General features: G+C 44.6%; 1 protein-coding gene across 25 annotated transcripts in view; it reads left to right on the top strand.

Moving 5' to 3' along the window:
• Positions 1 to 15437, top strand: part of clasp2 (cytoplasmic linker associated protein 2) — a 666501-nt gene that overhangs the window by 69247 nt on the left and 581817 nt on the right. For all 25 annotated transcript variants that reach the window (XM_072467277.1, XM_072467285.1, XM_072467284.1 and 22 more), the window contains exon 2: positions 8653 to 8731. In XM_072467277.1, coding sequence (XP_072323378.1) covers positions 8653 to 8731 — 79 coding nt within the window. The remainder of the gene's footprint in view (positions 1 to 8652; positions 8732 to 15437) is intronic.

Raw genomic sequence — 15437 nt, 5'->3', positions numbered from 1 at the left:
AGCTTAGCCAGTTCACTCTCTCGAGGGTTGATTCGAGTTGCTGAGTGACCCTGCCAAGAAGGACGAATTGAACTTGGGGCTCTATTTTATAGTCCTCAGATGCTTCCCGCCCCTTTGTGCGGACCCCGTATCTGGTTCCAAGTGATTGGACTGCGTTCCGATCACTTGGATCGATTTCTCCAATACTGGAGCCGTTCCCTGATCGCTGGGCGGTCCCTAGGTGTCCGTTGGCCTTCCTTTGTCTTGGCTCCTGCTGGTGCCGAGGAGTCTGGCTTGGCCTTATTCACCTTAAATGTTTTGATTGTTCCCGGGGGTCGCTCATTAGTATGCAGATAGCTGTGAGTTTCAGTGCTGTCTGGGCTTTTGCAAGTTCTAATACACAGGATTTCTGCACTTGCTAGTTTTTTGCCTGTGTTGGCTGAATTTCCCTGTAGTCTTTGCGGACCTCCATTTGAAGTGGCCAACCCAGGTGGCTACACGCTCTCCTTGTGATCCCTAACGCGAAGCGTGAAGGATCACATAACTGCGTTGTCTTCACTTCCTGACCCAGCGAGCACTCGTCCATGGCCTCTGCACTGACCATAACTGTATGAACATTTTTTTTAACTAACAATTCTAAGTGGCACTATGTCAGACAGGGACATGCATTACAACAAAAAAAATACGGTACCTCTAACTATCTCTCATAAACTACACTCAAACATTAAATCATACTAACTTCCTAACAATACAAAAAATGATAGCAGCATTCACATTTTTCCTCTGGCTTGGCAGTCAAGCACAGAGGTGTACAATATTTCCGTTGTAAACAAAACACATTTCTTTATTTACAAAAGATGCAACACATGTTCTTTATTGTAGACCAAGGGGTTCGGGGTCCTGGTGATAACCGTAAATAGGGGATCTTATCCTGTATACCGGGGTGCGAGAGTGGTAGGCTCTTCTTCGCCATTTCCTCATGCGGATAGTCTGCACGATGCTGCAGAGTATCGCCAATACTAGAAGGGTTTCAATTACGTATGACAGTGAATACCAGGTTATGAACGTATCACACCATGATGGTGTGTCGGTGACTATCTCGGGGTTAACTATTTCTGCGTGTAGTGTATGGTAGGGGTGGGAATCATTCACTGCCTGTGTGGTAGGGGACAGGGGGTTCGCATACGCGCGGGACCGGATGCAAATTACAATAACGACGAAAAAATGTATGACGTCTTCATTGTTGTCTTCTTTCCTTTTCGTCTCTTCCTTTCCGTTTCTTCTCTCTTCCTGGAGCTTCTGGAATTCTGTGGATCAAGCATAGTTTCTGTTACTATCTTGGTTAATATCTCGTGCGTTAGCATGTCTGTCTTGTAGTGGCAATTTCCCTTTATATTTGTCACCATGTGTGACTCCCTCATTTAAAAAAATTATTTTTTAAACCGAATATTCCGGACAAGACACACTTAACAAATACTGAAACAGTGCGAGCCGTCTCGCAGGCTATGCGATTTACCATCCAAATGTTTGAGGATGTAAATAGCATAGGGATGGCAACCTAAGGGTCGCCTGAAAACAGAACAAAACTTTTTGAACCAAAAGTGCCGAAATGAGGTGCGTATGGGCCGTGACGGGTAAGATTTGGATGGAATCCCCGGGTAGGACGGTGATCATTGCCGTGTGTGCTCTACCCGAGTGTAGCTGACCAGAGGGGGGGTCCTCAGACAGGGCGGAGACCAATGCCGTTTCTCCACTGCCTGAGCAACCGGCAAGAACGGGCAAAAAATGTAGTCATCGTGGGGGGTTGCTGAAAAGGGTCTACCATCGAATCAGAAGAGCAGTTATGAACGGGGGCTGGCAAGCTCTCAGCGGTTTCTGCCGATAAGCATGCTGGCAAGTTTTCACAGGTTTCTGCCGAAAAATATAGCGTGTGGCCGTGGAACTTCCGAGTGCACAAACAGCATTTAACAATAACACTAACAAACAACATTAAACATGCTGCAGGTTCCATCAGAAAGAACACTGTTTCTCCCAAGTGGTTCCTTTTAAAACATCATCTGGACACCTCAGTTATCAGTTGCGAACAGGGTCGCAAAGGGGTTCTAGTTTTGGGAGTCAGACTCAAAGTCATCCTCTTCTCCCGGATGCCATACTCTGGAATGGGTGAGGGTTGATAAAGCTGCATGGTGTGACTTAGGGTCCATCTCGTCGTTTCGGACGAGCCTGTATGAATTGTCGCGGTGCCAAAAATTTGTGTCTAATTCTGTGGGGACGGAGTCGGGGTCGTCATCGTAGGGCGGTGGTCATTGGTGGGGTTTGTTGAGGAATGTGATCAGGAAGGGATCACTGTAATCGTGTTCAGATTCGCTGTGTGTGGGTCCTGTTGCATGGGGATAGTAGGGTGGCTATTGTCTGTGTCACAGTCGCTGTCTCTGCTGCTGCTGTCTGTGGGCGTTCCGGGGCAGAGTCTAGAGTTTGGGGTTGGAGTTGAGGGCGAGTCCGTGGGTGGGATGGACGTGTTGGGGGAGGGTAAGGATACGTTGGGTGTGGGCGGGGTGTGGTCTGCTGCGTCGAGCATGACGTGGTGTGCGTGGTTAGACTGTGGGCCATATGCCTTAAGCTGGTTAATATGGAACCACGCAGTTTTTCCGTTAGGATACTTAATTTTATACATGGAGGGGCTTACTTTGTCCGCAATGGAGTACGGACCCGAATACTTCGGTGACAGGAATGTTCTTGGGTTGTAAATGGACAGCACGACCTGCTGTCCTACTTCAAACTCGGTCGCATGCACTGTCTTGTTGAAACAGGCCTTCCTCTGTTTCTTTCTAGTGCCTAATCTTACTGCGGCTGCTAGCTGAGCCGTTTTTACCTTTTCGACTAACTGTTTGACTGCGTTCTCGTGTGTGAGGGCCGTCACTTCGGGGCTGGTCAAGTCAAGTCCTAATAATAAATTCTGTGCCTTTCATGAGGTGTCCGGTCATGAGAGTGTGTGGGGTGTAACCTGTGGATGTCGAAACAGTATTTCTCAAAAACATCAGTGCAAAAGGGAGGACTGAATCCCAAGTGGTGGTGTTTTGTTGGACCATTTTTCTGAGGGTTGCTTTTAGGGTCCGATTCATTCGCTCCACGATACCACTTGACTGGGGGTGGTATGCGATGTGGAATTTTTGGGTAATGCCAAATATTGTGAGGACGTTCTTCATGACACGTCCCGTAAAATGGGAACCTTGGTCGTTGTGCGCTTCTTCTGAGGGGTCTGTTGTAGCCGATCATATCTAGGATCGCTGCGTGCATCTCTGCAAGGATGCCGCCTCCTACATTCTGTGGGTCAGGAAGGGCTGCTACAACTGAAGGGTCTACATTCGAAACAGTGAGCTTCACGTGCTCATGCTCATCCATGGTCGCCTGCTGATTTACTCTAGCAAAGAAGTGGTGGGGGTCTGAGGTGGGAGGAACGGTGTGATTTTCTCGCACGTGTCCCGTAATTGGGTCACGGTTAAGGGGGTGATGTAAAGAAATTCCGCGTCTCCTTCCGATGTTACTGTGTGGTGTGTAGTGACTGGATTCATGGGAACCTGATCTATCTGCTCTGTGGGGGGTTGGGGTGCTTTTCTCTTTTGGGGCTTTCCTTGCGTACATGTTCCCATGCAAGTTCTAATACACAGGATTTCTGCACTTGTTAGTTTTTGCCTGTGTTGGCTGAATTTCCCTGTAGTCTTTGCGGACCTCCATTTTAAGTCGGGAAGTGGCCAACCCAGGTGGCTACACTGTCCTCCAGCTTTACTGAGAAAAAATGAGTCTCCAACCAGATGTTTTAAAGAGGTTTTGTCCTTTCAGGGAGCGCATTCTTCAGCTCTTGAGTTCAAAATGAAACTAAAACAGTCTCGCAGAAGAAGAAATATTTCAGAGAAAAACTTGACCAATCAGCATACTCCATTGATACAGCCCCGCAATTCGAAATAGTCGATTGGCCGACAGACAAGTCCATCAAGATGTATCAACACTCATATCAAACCAAACAGCACATCCTGCTGGAGGTTTTCTTTAAAGGTTGAAGTCCATTTTAAAGGTGTACGTAAATTTTAGTCAGTGCACAAAAATTGAAATAGCAGAAAAATCGAAATTAAAAGGTAAAACAAGAGGCAGACAGGGGTTAATGGGAGGATCCTTACAAAGGCCCGACAAACTCCTTCCAGGTAAAGCAGTGATTTCCTTGCACTTCCTTCAATTTAGTCCACTGCTCACAATGTGGTCTCTTCTATATATTTTTTTAATTCATTCAAGGGATGAGGGAGGTTGGCAGTATGTATTGCCAATCCTGATTTGCTCTTGAGAGGGTGATGGTAAGCTGCCTTTTTGTACCACTGCAGTCCCTGTGATGTACCTACACCCTCAGTGCTGTTAGAGGGAAATCCAGGATTTTGACCCAGCGACAGCAAAGGAACAGTGATACACTTCCAAGCCAGTATGGTGAGTGACTTGCAGGTGAACTTCCAGCTGGTGGTGTTCCTATGTGTCTGCTGCCTTTGTCCTTGTAGATGGTAGTGATCCTGGGTTTGGAAGATGCAATCTCAGTAGATTAAATGCAGTCTGGGTGACTGTTTTGTGGAACACCTTCACTTAATCCACAAGTAAATAATCTTTATTGTCACAAGGAGCCTTACATTAACACTGCAATAAAGTTACTGTGGAAAGTCCCTAGTCGCCACATTCCGACGCCTGTTCGGGTACACTAAATTCTCTACTGGTACAGGAATTGAACCCGCGCTGTTGACCTTGTTCTGCATCACAAGCCAGCTGTCTAGCCCACTGAGCTAAACCAGCCCCTGCATGACACCAACCTGCCGGTCGCTTGCCATTTTGATTTACCATCTTGCACTCATGCCCACATTTCTGTCCTCCGCCTGCAACAGTGTTCTGGTGAAGCCCAATGCAAACTGAAGGAACAACACCTAATCTTCTGATTAGGCATTTTTTTAAAGCCTTCTGGACTCTAATTTGAGTTCAACAACTTCAGACCTTGAACTCTGTCCTCCACTTCTGATTTTTTTTCGAACTCCCACCCCCAGAACGTCAGCCTATAACTTGTTCCTATATTTTGCTTTCAGCGAGCGCTGACTCTTGTTCTGCTATTACACGTTCTGCTATCTTACCTTTATGCCTCTATCATGATATCTATTCCATGACTTCTTTGTCAAATTTCTCCTGAGCTCCTCCTACCTTTTCTTGATCTTCTGTTTTGCTCCACCTACTCCACCCCACCTCTTCAGTGTAAAATCCATCACATTTCTACCTCTTCAGCTCTGAAGAAGTGACATGGGATCAAAATGTTAACGCTACCAGATCTGCTGAGTTTTCTGAGAATTTTCAGTTTTAATCCAAAATAAAGAAGGTGTTGACAGCGCTCAAAGAATTCAAGAAGATTTGTTCTGACTGGGATAAGGGAAGTCTGAAGGACAACAAATTGTTACCAAAAATAGGAATATTGAACATGTCTATACAAACAAACAGCATCTAATTTATGTTCATAAGGTGATAAAGCAAGATTTTTGATCAAGAAAGGAACAATTTGTTTGGACAAAAAGATGCACTCTGGAATTTGCTATCTTGAAAAAAGAATCAAAAGTATTTGAGTCTGAAAAGTGGAAAATAGAAATACACCTGCAGTTAAGCAAGATAATAAACAACTTGACTGTGAAATTAACGTGGGCATTCTTGAAAGTAAATGATCGTCTTTGTTCAAATCTGCATTCAATGATATTGTGCTTGCTCAGGACAATTTTGTTGTCCACATGCAGACAATAAAAATGAACATGCTGCCAATTCCTATTCCGATCCATCTTGATCGTCATCCCAAGGCCTTCTTCACCAAAGTAAATAAATTCATTATGGTGTTGGAGTAGGCGGGGAAAAAAAAATCCAGAATCTGCAAAAGTATCTTCGAAAGAAGGAGGAGTATGGGGGATTTGATGCTGCCATACACTACCACTGGGCAGCAAACGCAGAAAGGATGGTTGTGGATGAGTGAGCCAGAGCTAGATGGATGCGGATGGAGAAGACCTCCTGTATAGGGATATCCCTCTGGGCACGGCCCCACTACCATTTCCCCCAGCCAAATACTTAAGAAACCCAGTGGTAGGAGCCACGCTAAGGACCTGTAAGCAGCTCAGGCACCATTTCAATCTTGGTGTATTGTCCAATGCGGTCTCCAACTGCATAAATTCATCCCAGCAAAAATAGCCGCCTCTTTCAAAATGTGGAGACAGGATGAGGAGGTACTAACAGTATGGGACCTGTACGTAGATGGTAGAGTTGTGGCGTTGGGGGAGCTAACAAAAAGCTCCAACTCTTGGAAAGGGAACGAACTTTGATATCTACAATTGAGGAATTTCCTCCGCAAGGAGATGGCAACGTTCACCCAGCTACCCGGGCATGCCCTAATGGACAGACTGTTGTCAACAGTCTGGGGGACTGTAGCCAAGACAATGTTTAGAGGAGTAAGGGATGAGACGAGACACTGGAAAAATTGGAGGAGGAGCTGGACATGGAGATAGGGGGAGGACTCTGGATTGAAGCACAGCTTAGGGTGAACTCCAGCTCCTCATGCACAGGGCTGTGCCTAATGCATCTAACGGTAATGCACAGGGTGCACTTGACCAGGACACGCATGAGCAGGTACTTCCTGAAGATGGAGGACCAATGTGAATGATGCCAGGGAGGCCAGGCCAACCACACTCACATATTCTGATCCTTCCCAAACTTGTCGGGTACTGGACAGCCCTTTTCGAATCCATGTCCAGGGTTGTGAGGGTGGGGCCATGCCCGCTAGTGGTGGTTTTTGGGGTGGGAGAACTCTTTATAGGAAATGGGGCAGACACCCTAACCTTTTTCTCCCTGATTGCCCACCGGAGACTCCTACTCCGCTGGAGATCAGCAGTGCCACTTTGGGCCACGGATTGGCTGACCAGCTTAGCGGAATTCTTGAAATTGGAGAAAATAAAATTTGGCATCAGGGGAATGGAAGAAGACTTCCACAATACATGGAGGCAATCCTGTTTGTGACCAGCAATTAAGAGGACGCACCCCTAGTATGTTTTAATACAACGGGGTAGCCTGTAAATAGTTGATGGTCGCGTTGTACCCAACCTTTTGGATTCTACTGTTAATATGACTTGTTCTATTAATACTGTTGTCTACCTGTTAACGTTTCATGTGTTATCTTTTCTTTTTTTGTTATAAATGCAACGAAAATCAATAAAAACATTTAAAAAAACATGTTGTCCACATACTGCAGTTCATTTTTAATTTGTGATACATTTTCTTTATTTTTACACTAATTTAAGTATAACTGGACAAAAAGTTTCAATACTGCCGCAAATTTGAACGAGCCTCTACAAGTATCGGAGGCGCTCAATTCCAGCTTTTGTCCAAGTCCCAAATTTTGCTCGTTACAATACACCTTATTTTGTTCTGGCTCAGAGGTCAGCACAGATTAGTCACAATGTCTTAGCAGCTCACAGCCTTCAAGGGAGATCAAACAATGTTATCTTACAGATCAGAAGGTGGATTTGAAATGTTGCCTTATTAAGCAATATGCAGAGCCAGCAATATGTGCTTTTAGTTGGATCAGTTTATTTCAGTTGACTGCATAGTGCAAGGCTGAATGAAATTGTGGAATTGTTGCATAAATTATAAGCAGGTTTATCTCAAGCTCTTGTCAAATGGATTGTTTTATGTTCCAGGTGACATGGTATTGCTGGAAACTGAGTTCTTTGTATTTTAGACACTGGTGCCTATTTCAAATGTAAGAGTCCGATGTAAATTTCCCTTTACTCTGCCTCAATGGTTTGCTTCATCCCCAACAATGTACTGGTGTCAGATTAGGGACACTTGCATGCTGCCGGCTTGAGTTCACTAGGTACTAAATAGCGTGCGTGTGAACTAAGTCCAGCCAATTGATACATAATTTGACCCTATAACTTGAGGCTTAATTCGAATTTGGATTCTAGAAGTTAAACACAATTGGTTAATGATGTGCAGCATGAAACTGAAATGAGGGAGAGAAAGAATTTCGACCACTGATGTTGACTTGGATCTTTGTGAAATAATTGTTTCAGTACAATGTGGTCTTCTTTCACTACTGGTGGAATAACAGGACAAATTAAATGGAAAACACAAAGTTTTCTCGAGAATTTTAGAGTTGAAAATTCATTTCATATTATTTTTATATTGACTGGCTTCAAGCCACTTTGTTGATAAAAGCTTACGTAATAATATTTATTATTGTCACAAGTAGGCTTCCATTAACACTGCATTGAAGTTACTGTGAAAATCCCCTACTCTCCACACTCCAGCGCCTGTTCGGGTACACAGAGGGAAAATTCAGAATGTCCAAATTACCTAACAGCACGTCTTTCAGGGCTTGTGGGAGGAAATCGGAGCACCCGGAGGAAACCCACGCAGACACTGGGCGAACATGCAGACTCCGCGCAGACAACCTGGGACCCTGGCGCTGTGAAGCAACAGTGCTAACCACTGTGCTACCATACTGTCCATGTTTGCATCAGTTCACTTGATAAGTAAAATGTAAGGTGCAATGTAATAAATGTTGTTGCTTTGTTCCAAAGAAAAAACTCTTGGAGCCTTCAACATTTTCTTTTGTAATTCCAGGTTACATTACTTGCATTGGATGTTATAGGAGCACTTGTGGATCGCATTAAAAGTCGTTTTAAGTCCCATTTTGGAACACGTGAGTAAATCTGTCGTCTGGACTTCCCAGTTTGTTTTTTCTGAAACATCCCAAGAGAGCTGGTCACGCCAATATGTCAGCCATTGAGAATGTTGATAAAGGATTTTTTTTGCCATTGGCACCGTGTCTTTTAAAAAAAAATTGATTTGTTTTTGAGAGTTGACCAGTGCTGCTCAGGCAATTCTTCAACCAACCTGAATTACTCTGAAAAGGCAGCCTTTGAGTTATTGCTGTCTTTGCAATTGACAATCTTGCACTTAGAATGGTGTTTTGTTGGAAATTCCAGGTTTCTGATTAAATTGTGTGATGTGCTGAAGAAGAGGTGATTATTTCCGCATAATGTTACTTTTCTCTACTTTCTCGGTGGACGAGGCCATTCTGCTGGAAGGTACTGAGGTAGTTAAGTTGGGGACTTATAGAATCATAGAACGGTTACAACACAAAATGAGATAATTCATCCTGGTTAGTTCGACTCCCCTGCCTTTTTTCCTTGGTTCTGCAATTTAAAAAAAAGCATTAGGTAGTTATTAAATTATCTTATGAACAGATGGAATCTGCCTCACACCAGCTCAGTCCACTCTGTGTATAAAAAAAAATATATATATTTCTTTCACTTTTGGTTATTTCGCTAATTATCTCCTAAATTGGTGTCCTCGGGTTCTCACCTTTCTGCCATAGGGAACAGTTTCTCCTGACCTACTGAGACCCATTTTGAACACCATAGCAAATCTCCACTCAACCGGCTCTTCTTTAAAGAGAACAATCCGACTTCTCCAATTTATCCACGTATGTGAAATTATTCCTGCTGTGACCATTCTCATTAAACTTTCCTGCACTCTGCAATGCTTTCACATCCTTCCTAAAGTGTGCTGCCCAGAATCTCGCACACTTGTCCAGTTGAGGCTGAATCAGTGTTTCATACAGGTGGTCATAACTTGTTAGTTTTTGGACTCTGTCCCTATTTATAAAACCTGTGCATGCTTTATTAAACACTTTCTCTCCCACCGTCAAACATTTGTGCACTTGTAACCCACCACCTGTTCCCCTTAGAATTTCACAGATTTTTATATTAGCTCTCATTTTTCAATTGAACCACTTCCCAATTCTCTACAGTAAATCTGCCACCTGGTTGCCCTTGACCAGACTATCGTGTCGTCTTAGGTTTATCACTATCTTCCTTGCAGTTCATAATACTTTGAGGTTTTGTGTTATCTGGGAATTCTGAATATAAAGAAAAGCAGTGGCCCCAACACCCACTCCTGGGGAATTCCACGATACCCTTGCTTCAGTCCAAAAAACGAGCATTCTCCATGGCTCGTTCTTGTGCTTTATCTATGCTGCTTTTGTCCCTTTTATTCCACAGGCTCTAACTTTGCTGTGTTACGGACAAGAGGGGGTTAATTTGAACTCTAATTTCTCCTCTCGTGACCCATCTGCAAGTAGAAAGGTTAATTGATTTGTTGGTCCTCTCTATAAGTGCTGGTGTATTTCCCAAACCCTCTGCTTTGGTGTGATCGGTTTCCTATTACTAAGCCGATGACAAGGTATGATGAGCTCAATGGCTTATTTGCAGATACTCAAAATGTGGGAGGAGGGTCGCAACATTGCCTTTTTCGGCATATATTAAATGAGGGAAAGAGAAAAGAAAGAGTTGAAATGCAGAGACCACTGAGTAAAGAAATGTTGTTTCACATGGGTTCCAGAGTCCAGAAACAAAGTCCAATGAGGCATTCCTTTACAGAAGTCTCTGAGATGAAAACTGATGCTGGTTAATTCACTTTTCCACTGGTATTGACTTTGCATAATTAAATAGGCATGCAGAGATGATTCAGTTTTGTAGGTGATGGTACAGGTTTTCCAGCAGAAGCAGTATAAATGGGCCAAGTGTTCAACCTGGGCCACAGCTCCTTGTCTGTGATGCTGCTATTTGATTGTAAAATGGCAAACTAACTTTGTCGTAAAGAAAGACACCAGAATCCAGATGTCCATGTCACAAATGATTTCAACCTTTTCACAAAGTCTTTGACAAACGGTGTGGATCTCTCGTCTGGGTTCCTGAGACTGTTGAATGCCTGAATCATGAAGAACATTTGACAAGGTGACACAGGCAGTGGATGGAGGGTAGTGCCGTGGATGTTGATGTTGTATATTTGGACTTTCAGAAAGCATTTACTATGGTGCCACGTGGCAGGTTGGCTGGCAAATTAAAAATGTTTGGGATTGTTGGGTCCTTGGCAGCATGGATTAGAAGTTGGCTAAGGGTTTAAAAAAACAGAGGGTAGGTGTAGATGGGCTTTTCCTAGGCTACAGATGAGTTGAAACTGGTATTCCCCAGGGCTCAGTGTTGGTACCCTTGCCTTTTCTGATTTATTTAAATGATTTTGAGGTGTGTGTTGATGGCAAAATCTCTAAATTTGCATATGTTACTAGGACATTAACAAGTTGGCCAATTGGGCAGACAGCGAATGTGAGAGGAAGCATTTTGATTGAAGCAGCATGGGTCGACAATGTAGCCTTAATGGTACAACTTTGAGTGGAGTACAGGAGCAGAGGATCTCTGGGCTCAAGTGCATAATTCTCTGAAGGTGGCCAGGCAAGTTGAAACAGTTGCTAAGAAGGCTTATAGGAGAGTTTCAGTGACGGGGATGTGCTGAGTAGTCGGACATCTGGTGGCTCTCCTCTGTAAGATGACAAAATAGGCACTTGTGACCGAATTTAGCCCACAAAAACGGATGAAAACATCACCTCGCCCTCAATGACACGAAAATGCCAGGAAGCAAAATGCCAGGAAGCAGCAGCTCAAGAACATAGAACATTACAGGGCAATACAGGCTCTTCGGCACTCGATGTTGCGCCGACCTGTGAAACCACTCTAAAGCCCATCTACACTATTCCATTATCGTCCATATGTCTATCCAATGACCATTTGAATGCCCTTGTTGTTGATGAGTCCACTACTGTTGCAGGCAGGGCATTCCACGCCCTTACTACTCTCTGAATAAAGAACCTACCTCTGACATCTGTCCTATATCTATCTCCCCTCAATTTAAAGGTATGTCCCCTCGTGCTAGACATCACCATCTGAGGAAAAAGGCTCTCACTGTCCACCCTATCCAATCCTGATCATCTTGTATGCCTCAATTAAGTCACCTCTTAACCTTCTCTCTAATGAAAACAGCCTCAAGTCCCTCAGCCTTTCCTCATAAGATCTTCCCTCCATACCAGGCAACATTCTGGTAAATCTCCTCTGCACCCTTTCCAATGCTTCCACATCCTTCCTATAATCCGGCGACCAGAATTGCACGCAATACTCCAAATGCGGCCGCACCAGAGTTTTGTACAGCTGCAACAGTACCTCATGGCTCCGAAACTCAATCCCTCTACCAATAAAAGCTAACACACCGTACGCCTTCTTAACAACCCTCTCAACCTAGGTGGCAACTTTCAGGGATCTATGTCATGGACACTGAGATCTCTCTGCTCATCCACACTGCCAAGAATCTTACCATTAGCCCAGTACTCTGTCTTCCTGTTATTCCTTCCAAAATGAATCACCTCACACTTTTCTGCATTAAACTCCATTTGCCACCTCTCAGCCCAGCACTGCAGCTTATCTATGTCCCTCTGTAACTTGTAAATTCCTTCCGCACTGTCCACAACTCCACCGACTTTAGTATCATATGTAAATTTACTCACTCATCCTTCTACGCCCTCCTCCAGGTCATTTATAAAAATGACAAACAGCAGTGGCCCCAAAACAGATCCTTGTGGTACACCACTAGTAACTGGACTCCAGTCTGAACATTTCCCATCAACCACCACCCTTTGTCTTCTTCCAGCTAGCCAATTTCTGATCCAAACTGCTAAATCACCCTGAATCCTATGTCTCCATATTTTCTGCAGTAGCCTACCGTGGGGAACCTTATCAAACGCTTTACTGAAATCCATATACACCACATCAACTGCTTTACCCTCATCCACCTGTTTGATCACCTTCTCAAAGAACTCAATAAGGTTTGTGAGGCACGATCTACCCTTCACAAAACCGTGTTGACTATCCCTAATCAAATTATTCCTTTCCAGATGATTATACATCCTACTCTTACAAACCTTTCCAAGATTTTGCCCACAACAGAAGTAAGGCTCACTGGTCTATGGTTACCTGGGTTGTCTCTACTCCCCTTCTTGAACAAGGGGACAACATTTGTTATCCTCCAGTCTTCTGGCACTATTCCTGGAGACAAAGATGACTTAAAGATCAAAGCCAAAGGCTCAGCAATCTCCTCCCTAGCTTCCCAGAGAATCCTCGGATAAATCCCATCCGGCCCAGGGGACTTATCTATTTCCACACATTCCAGAATTGCTAACACCTCCTCCTTATGAACCTCAAGCCCTTCTAGTCTTGTAGCCTGAATCTCAGTATTCTCCTCGACAACATTGTCATTTTCCTATGTGAATACTGACGCAAAATATTCATTTAGCACCTCTCCTATCTCCTCGGACTCCAAGCACAACTTCCCACTACTGTCTTTGACTGGCCCTACTCTTACCCTAGTCATTTGTTTATTCCTGACATAATCTATAGAAAGCTTTAGGGTTATCCTTGATCCTACCTGCCAAAGACTTCTCATGTCCCCTCCTGGCTCTTCTTAGTTCTCTCTTTAGGTCCTTCCTAGCTAACTTGTAACTCTTGAGTGCCCTAACTGAACCTTCATGTCTCATCTTTACATAAGCCTCCTTCTTCCTCTTGTCAAGTGTTTCTCCTGCTTTAGTAAACCACGGTTCCCTTGCTCGACCACTTCCTCCCTGCCTGACAGGTACATACTTATCAAGGACACACAGTCGCTGTTCCTTGAACAAGCTGCACATTTCCATTGTGCCCATCCCCTGCAGTTTTCCTCTCTATCCGATGTATCCTAAGTCTTGCCTCATTGCATCATAATTGCCTTTCCCCCTGATATAACTCTTGCCTTGCAGAATATACCTATCCCTTTCCATCACTAATGTAAACTTAATCGAATTGTGGTCACTATCACCAAAGTGCTCACCTACCTCCAAATCTAACACCTGTCCTGGTTCATTACCCAATACCAAATCCAATATGGCCTCGCCTCTCGTTGGCCTATCTACATACTGTGTCAGGAAACCCTCCTGCACACATTGGACAAAAATGGACCCATCTAAAGTACTCGAACTATGGCGTTTCCAGTCAATATTTGGAAAGTTAAAGTCCCCCATAACAACTATCCTGTTGCTTTCGCTTTGTACAGCTTTGCAAGAGGTTGCAGGCAAACCCCCCCGGCCAGTTGATGAATGGAAGACGTTCCTCACCAGGGAACTGAAGGTGATGAGGGACGACATCAAGGCTGAAACAAAGGCAATAGTCAAAGTGACGGAGGCGCTATCTGCCATGCAAATGACTCTCAGCAGTATGGGAAAGAGGCTGGAAGCCAGGGGAGCTGGCGAAAGCATCAACGGACGACAGTGATCGAATCGTCGCCCTGGATGAAGAAATCAAGAGGTTGGTGGCGACCCAGGGAAGCCTGAAATGGAAGGTCGAGCATCAAGAAAATTGGTCGAGGCGGCAGATCATCAGAATAGTGGGCCTGCCAGAGGGGATTAAGGGCATGGACCTGACTGACTATGTGGCCCAAATACTGCCCAACCTACTGGGGAGGGACAGCTTCCCCAAGCCACCGGAGATCGACAGGTCCCGCGGGTCGCTCCAACAAAAAGCCAAGGCGGGGGTGCAGCCGTGAGCAGTAATAGCGAAGCTGCTGAAGTTCCAGGATCGGGAAAGGATTCTTCGGTGGGTCAGACAGACAAAGGCATGCAACTGGGAGGGTCATAAAATCAGACATGCAACTGGGAGGGTCATAAAATCAGAGACTACCAAGTCAGCAGAGTTTAATCAGGCAAAGTCGGCCCTAGATAAAAATAAAATCAGATTCTGGGTGCTATTCCCAGCCAGGCTCTGGGTAACATATCAGGGCAAGGAATATTATTTTACTGTTGTCATGAGAATGTCGCTTTAAGAAATGTTTGGCTGCTCATATAACTGCAGTGATGTCAGAGTGTGGATGGAACTGGGCTGTCTGTCAGCTTTTTACTTTCATTTTAGGCTGTTTGCTGCAGGGTGTTGTTGCTAACTTTTGGTTGGTTCAATTGGCTCTGTTTTATAACCTTTGCTCTCGAGTCACCAGGTATCTTTATGATACCGCCACGAGGTTCAAGTCCAAGTAATGATCAATAACTCAAAACACCGATTAGTAAGATTTAAACCAAAGCACATTTATTATACACAGTAATCGCTACTCATGCACAAATTCTACGTCGAAGCTACTTCTACGACTAACAGGCCTGTACTTAACTTCGGATGGCCCACCAGGTCAGGGGAACAAATGGCCTTTCGTTCGGGTTCTGAGACTGTGGGATTCGAAGTTGGTACGGATTGATAGCTAGGAGTGGCTATCTCGTAGCGAGCATTGACTTAAGACTTACGATCTCTAGGTGGCCGTTGAACCGGTCACGGTCAGTGTTGGTTCGCGTTGCTGGGTGACCCGGTCAAGAAGAACAATTTGAACTTGGGGGCTTAACTTTATGGTCCCCACGGGCTTCCCGCCTTTCGGGGCGGACCCTGTACCTGGTTCCAGGTGATTGGATTTTGTTCCAATCGCTTGGTTTGATTTCTCCAATCTTGGAGCGG

This window comes from Scyliorhinus torazame, chromosome 11 (assembly GCF_047496885.1).
Source record: "Scyliorhinus torazame isolate Kashiwa2021f chromosome 11, sScyTor2.1, whole genome shotgun sequence".
In the NCBI taxonomy this organism is placed as follows: Eukaryota; Metazoa; Chordata; class Chondrichthyes; order Carcharhiniformes; family Scyliorhinidae; genus Scyliorhinus; species Scyliorhinus torazame.
This window is presented reverse-complemented; position numbering and strand designations above follow the sequence as displayed.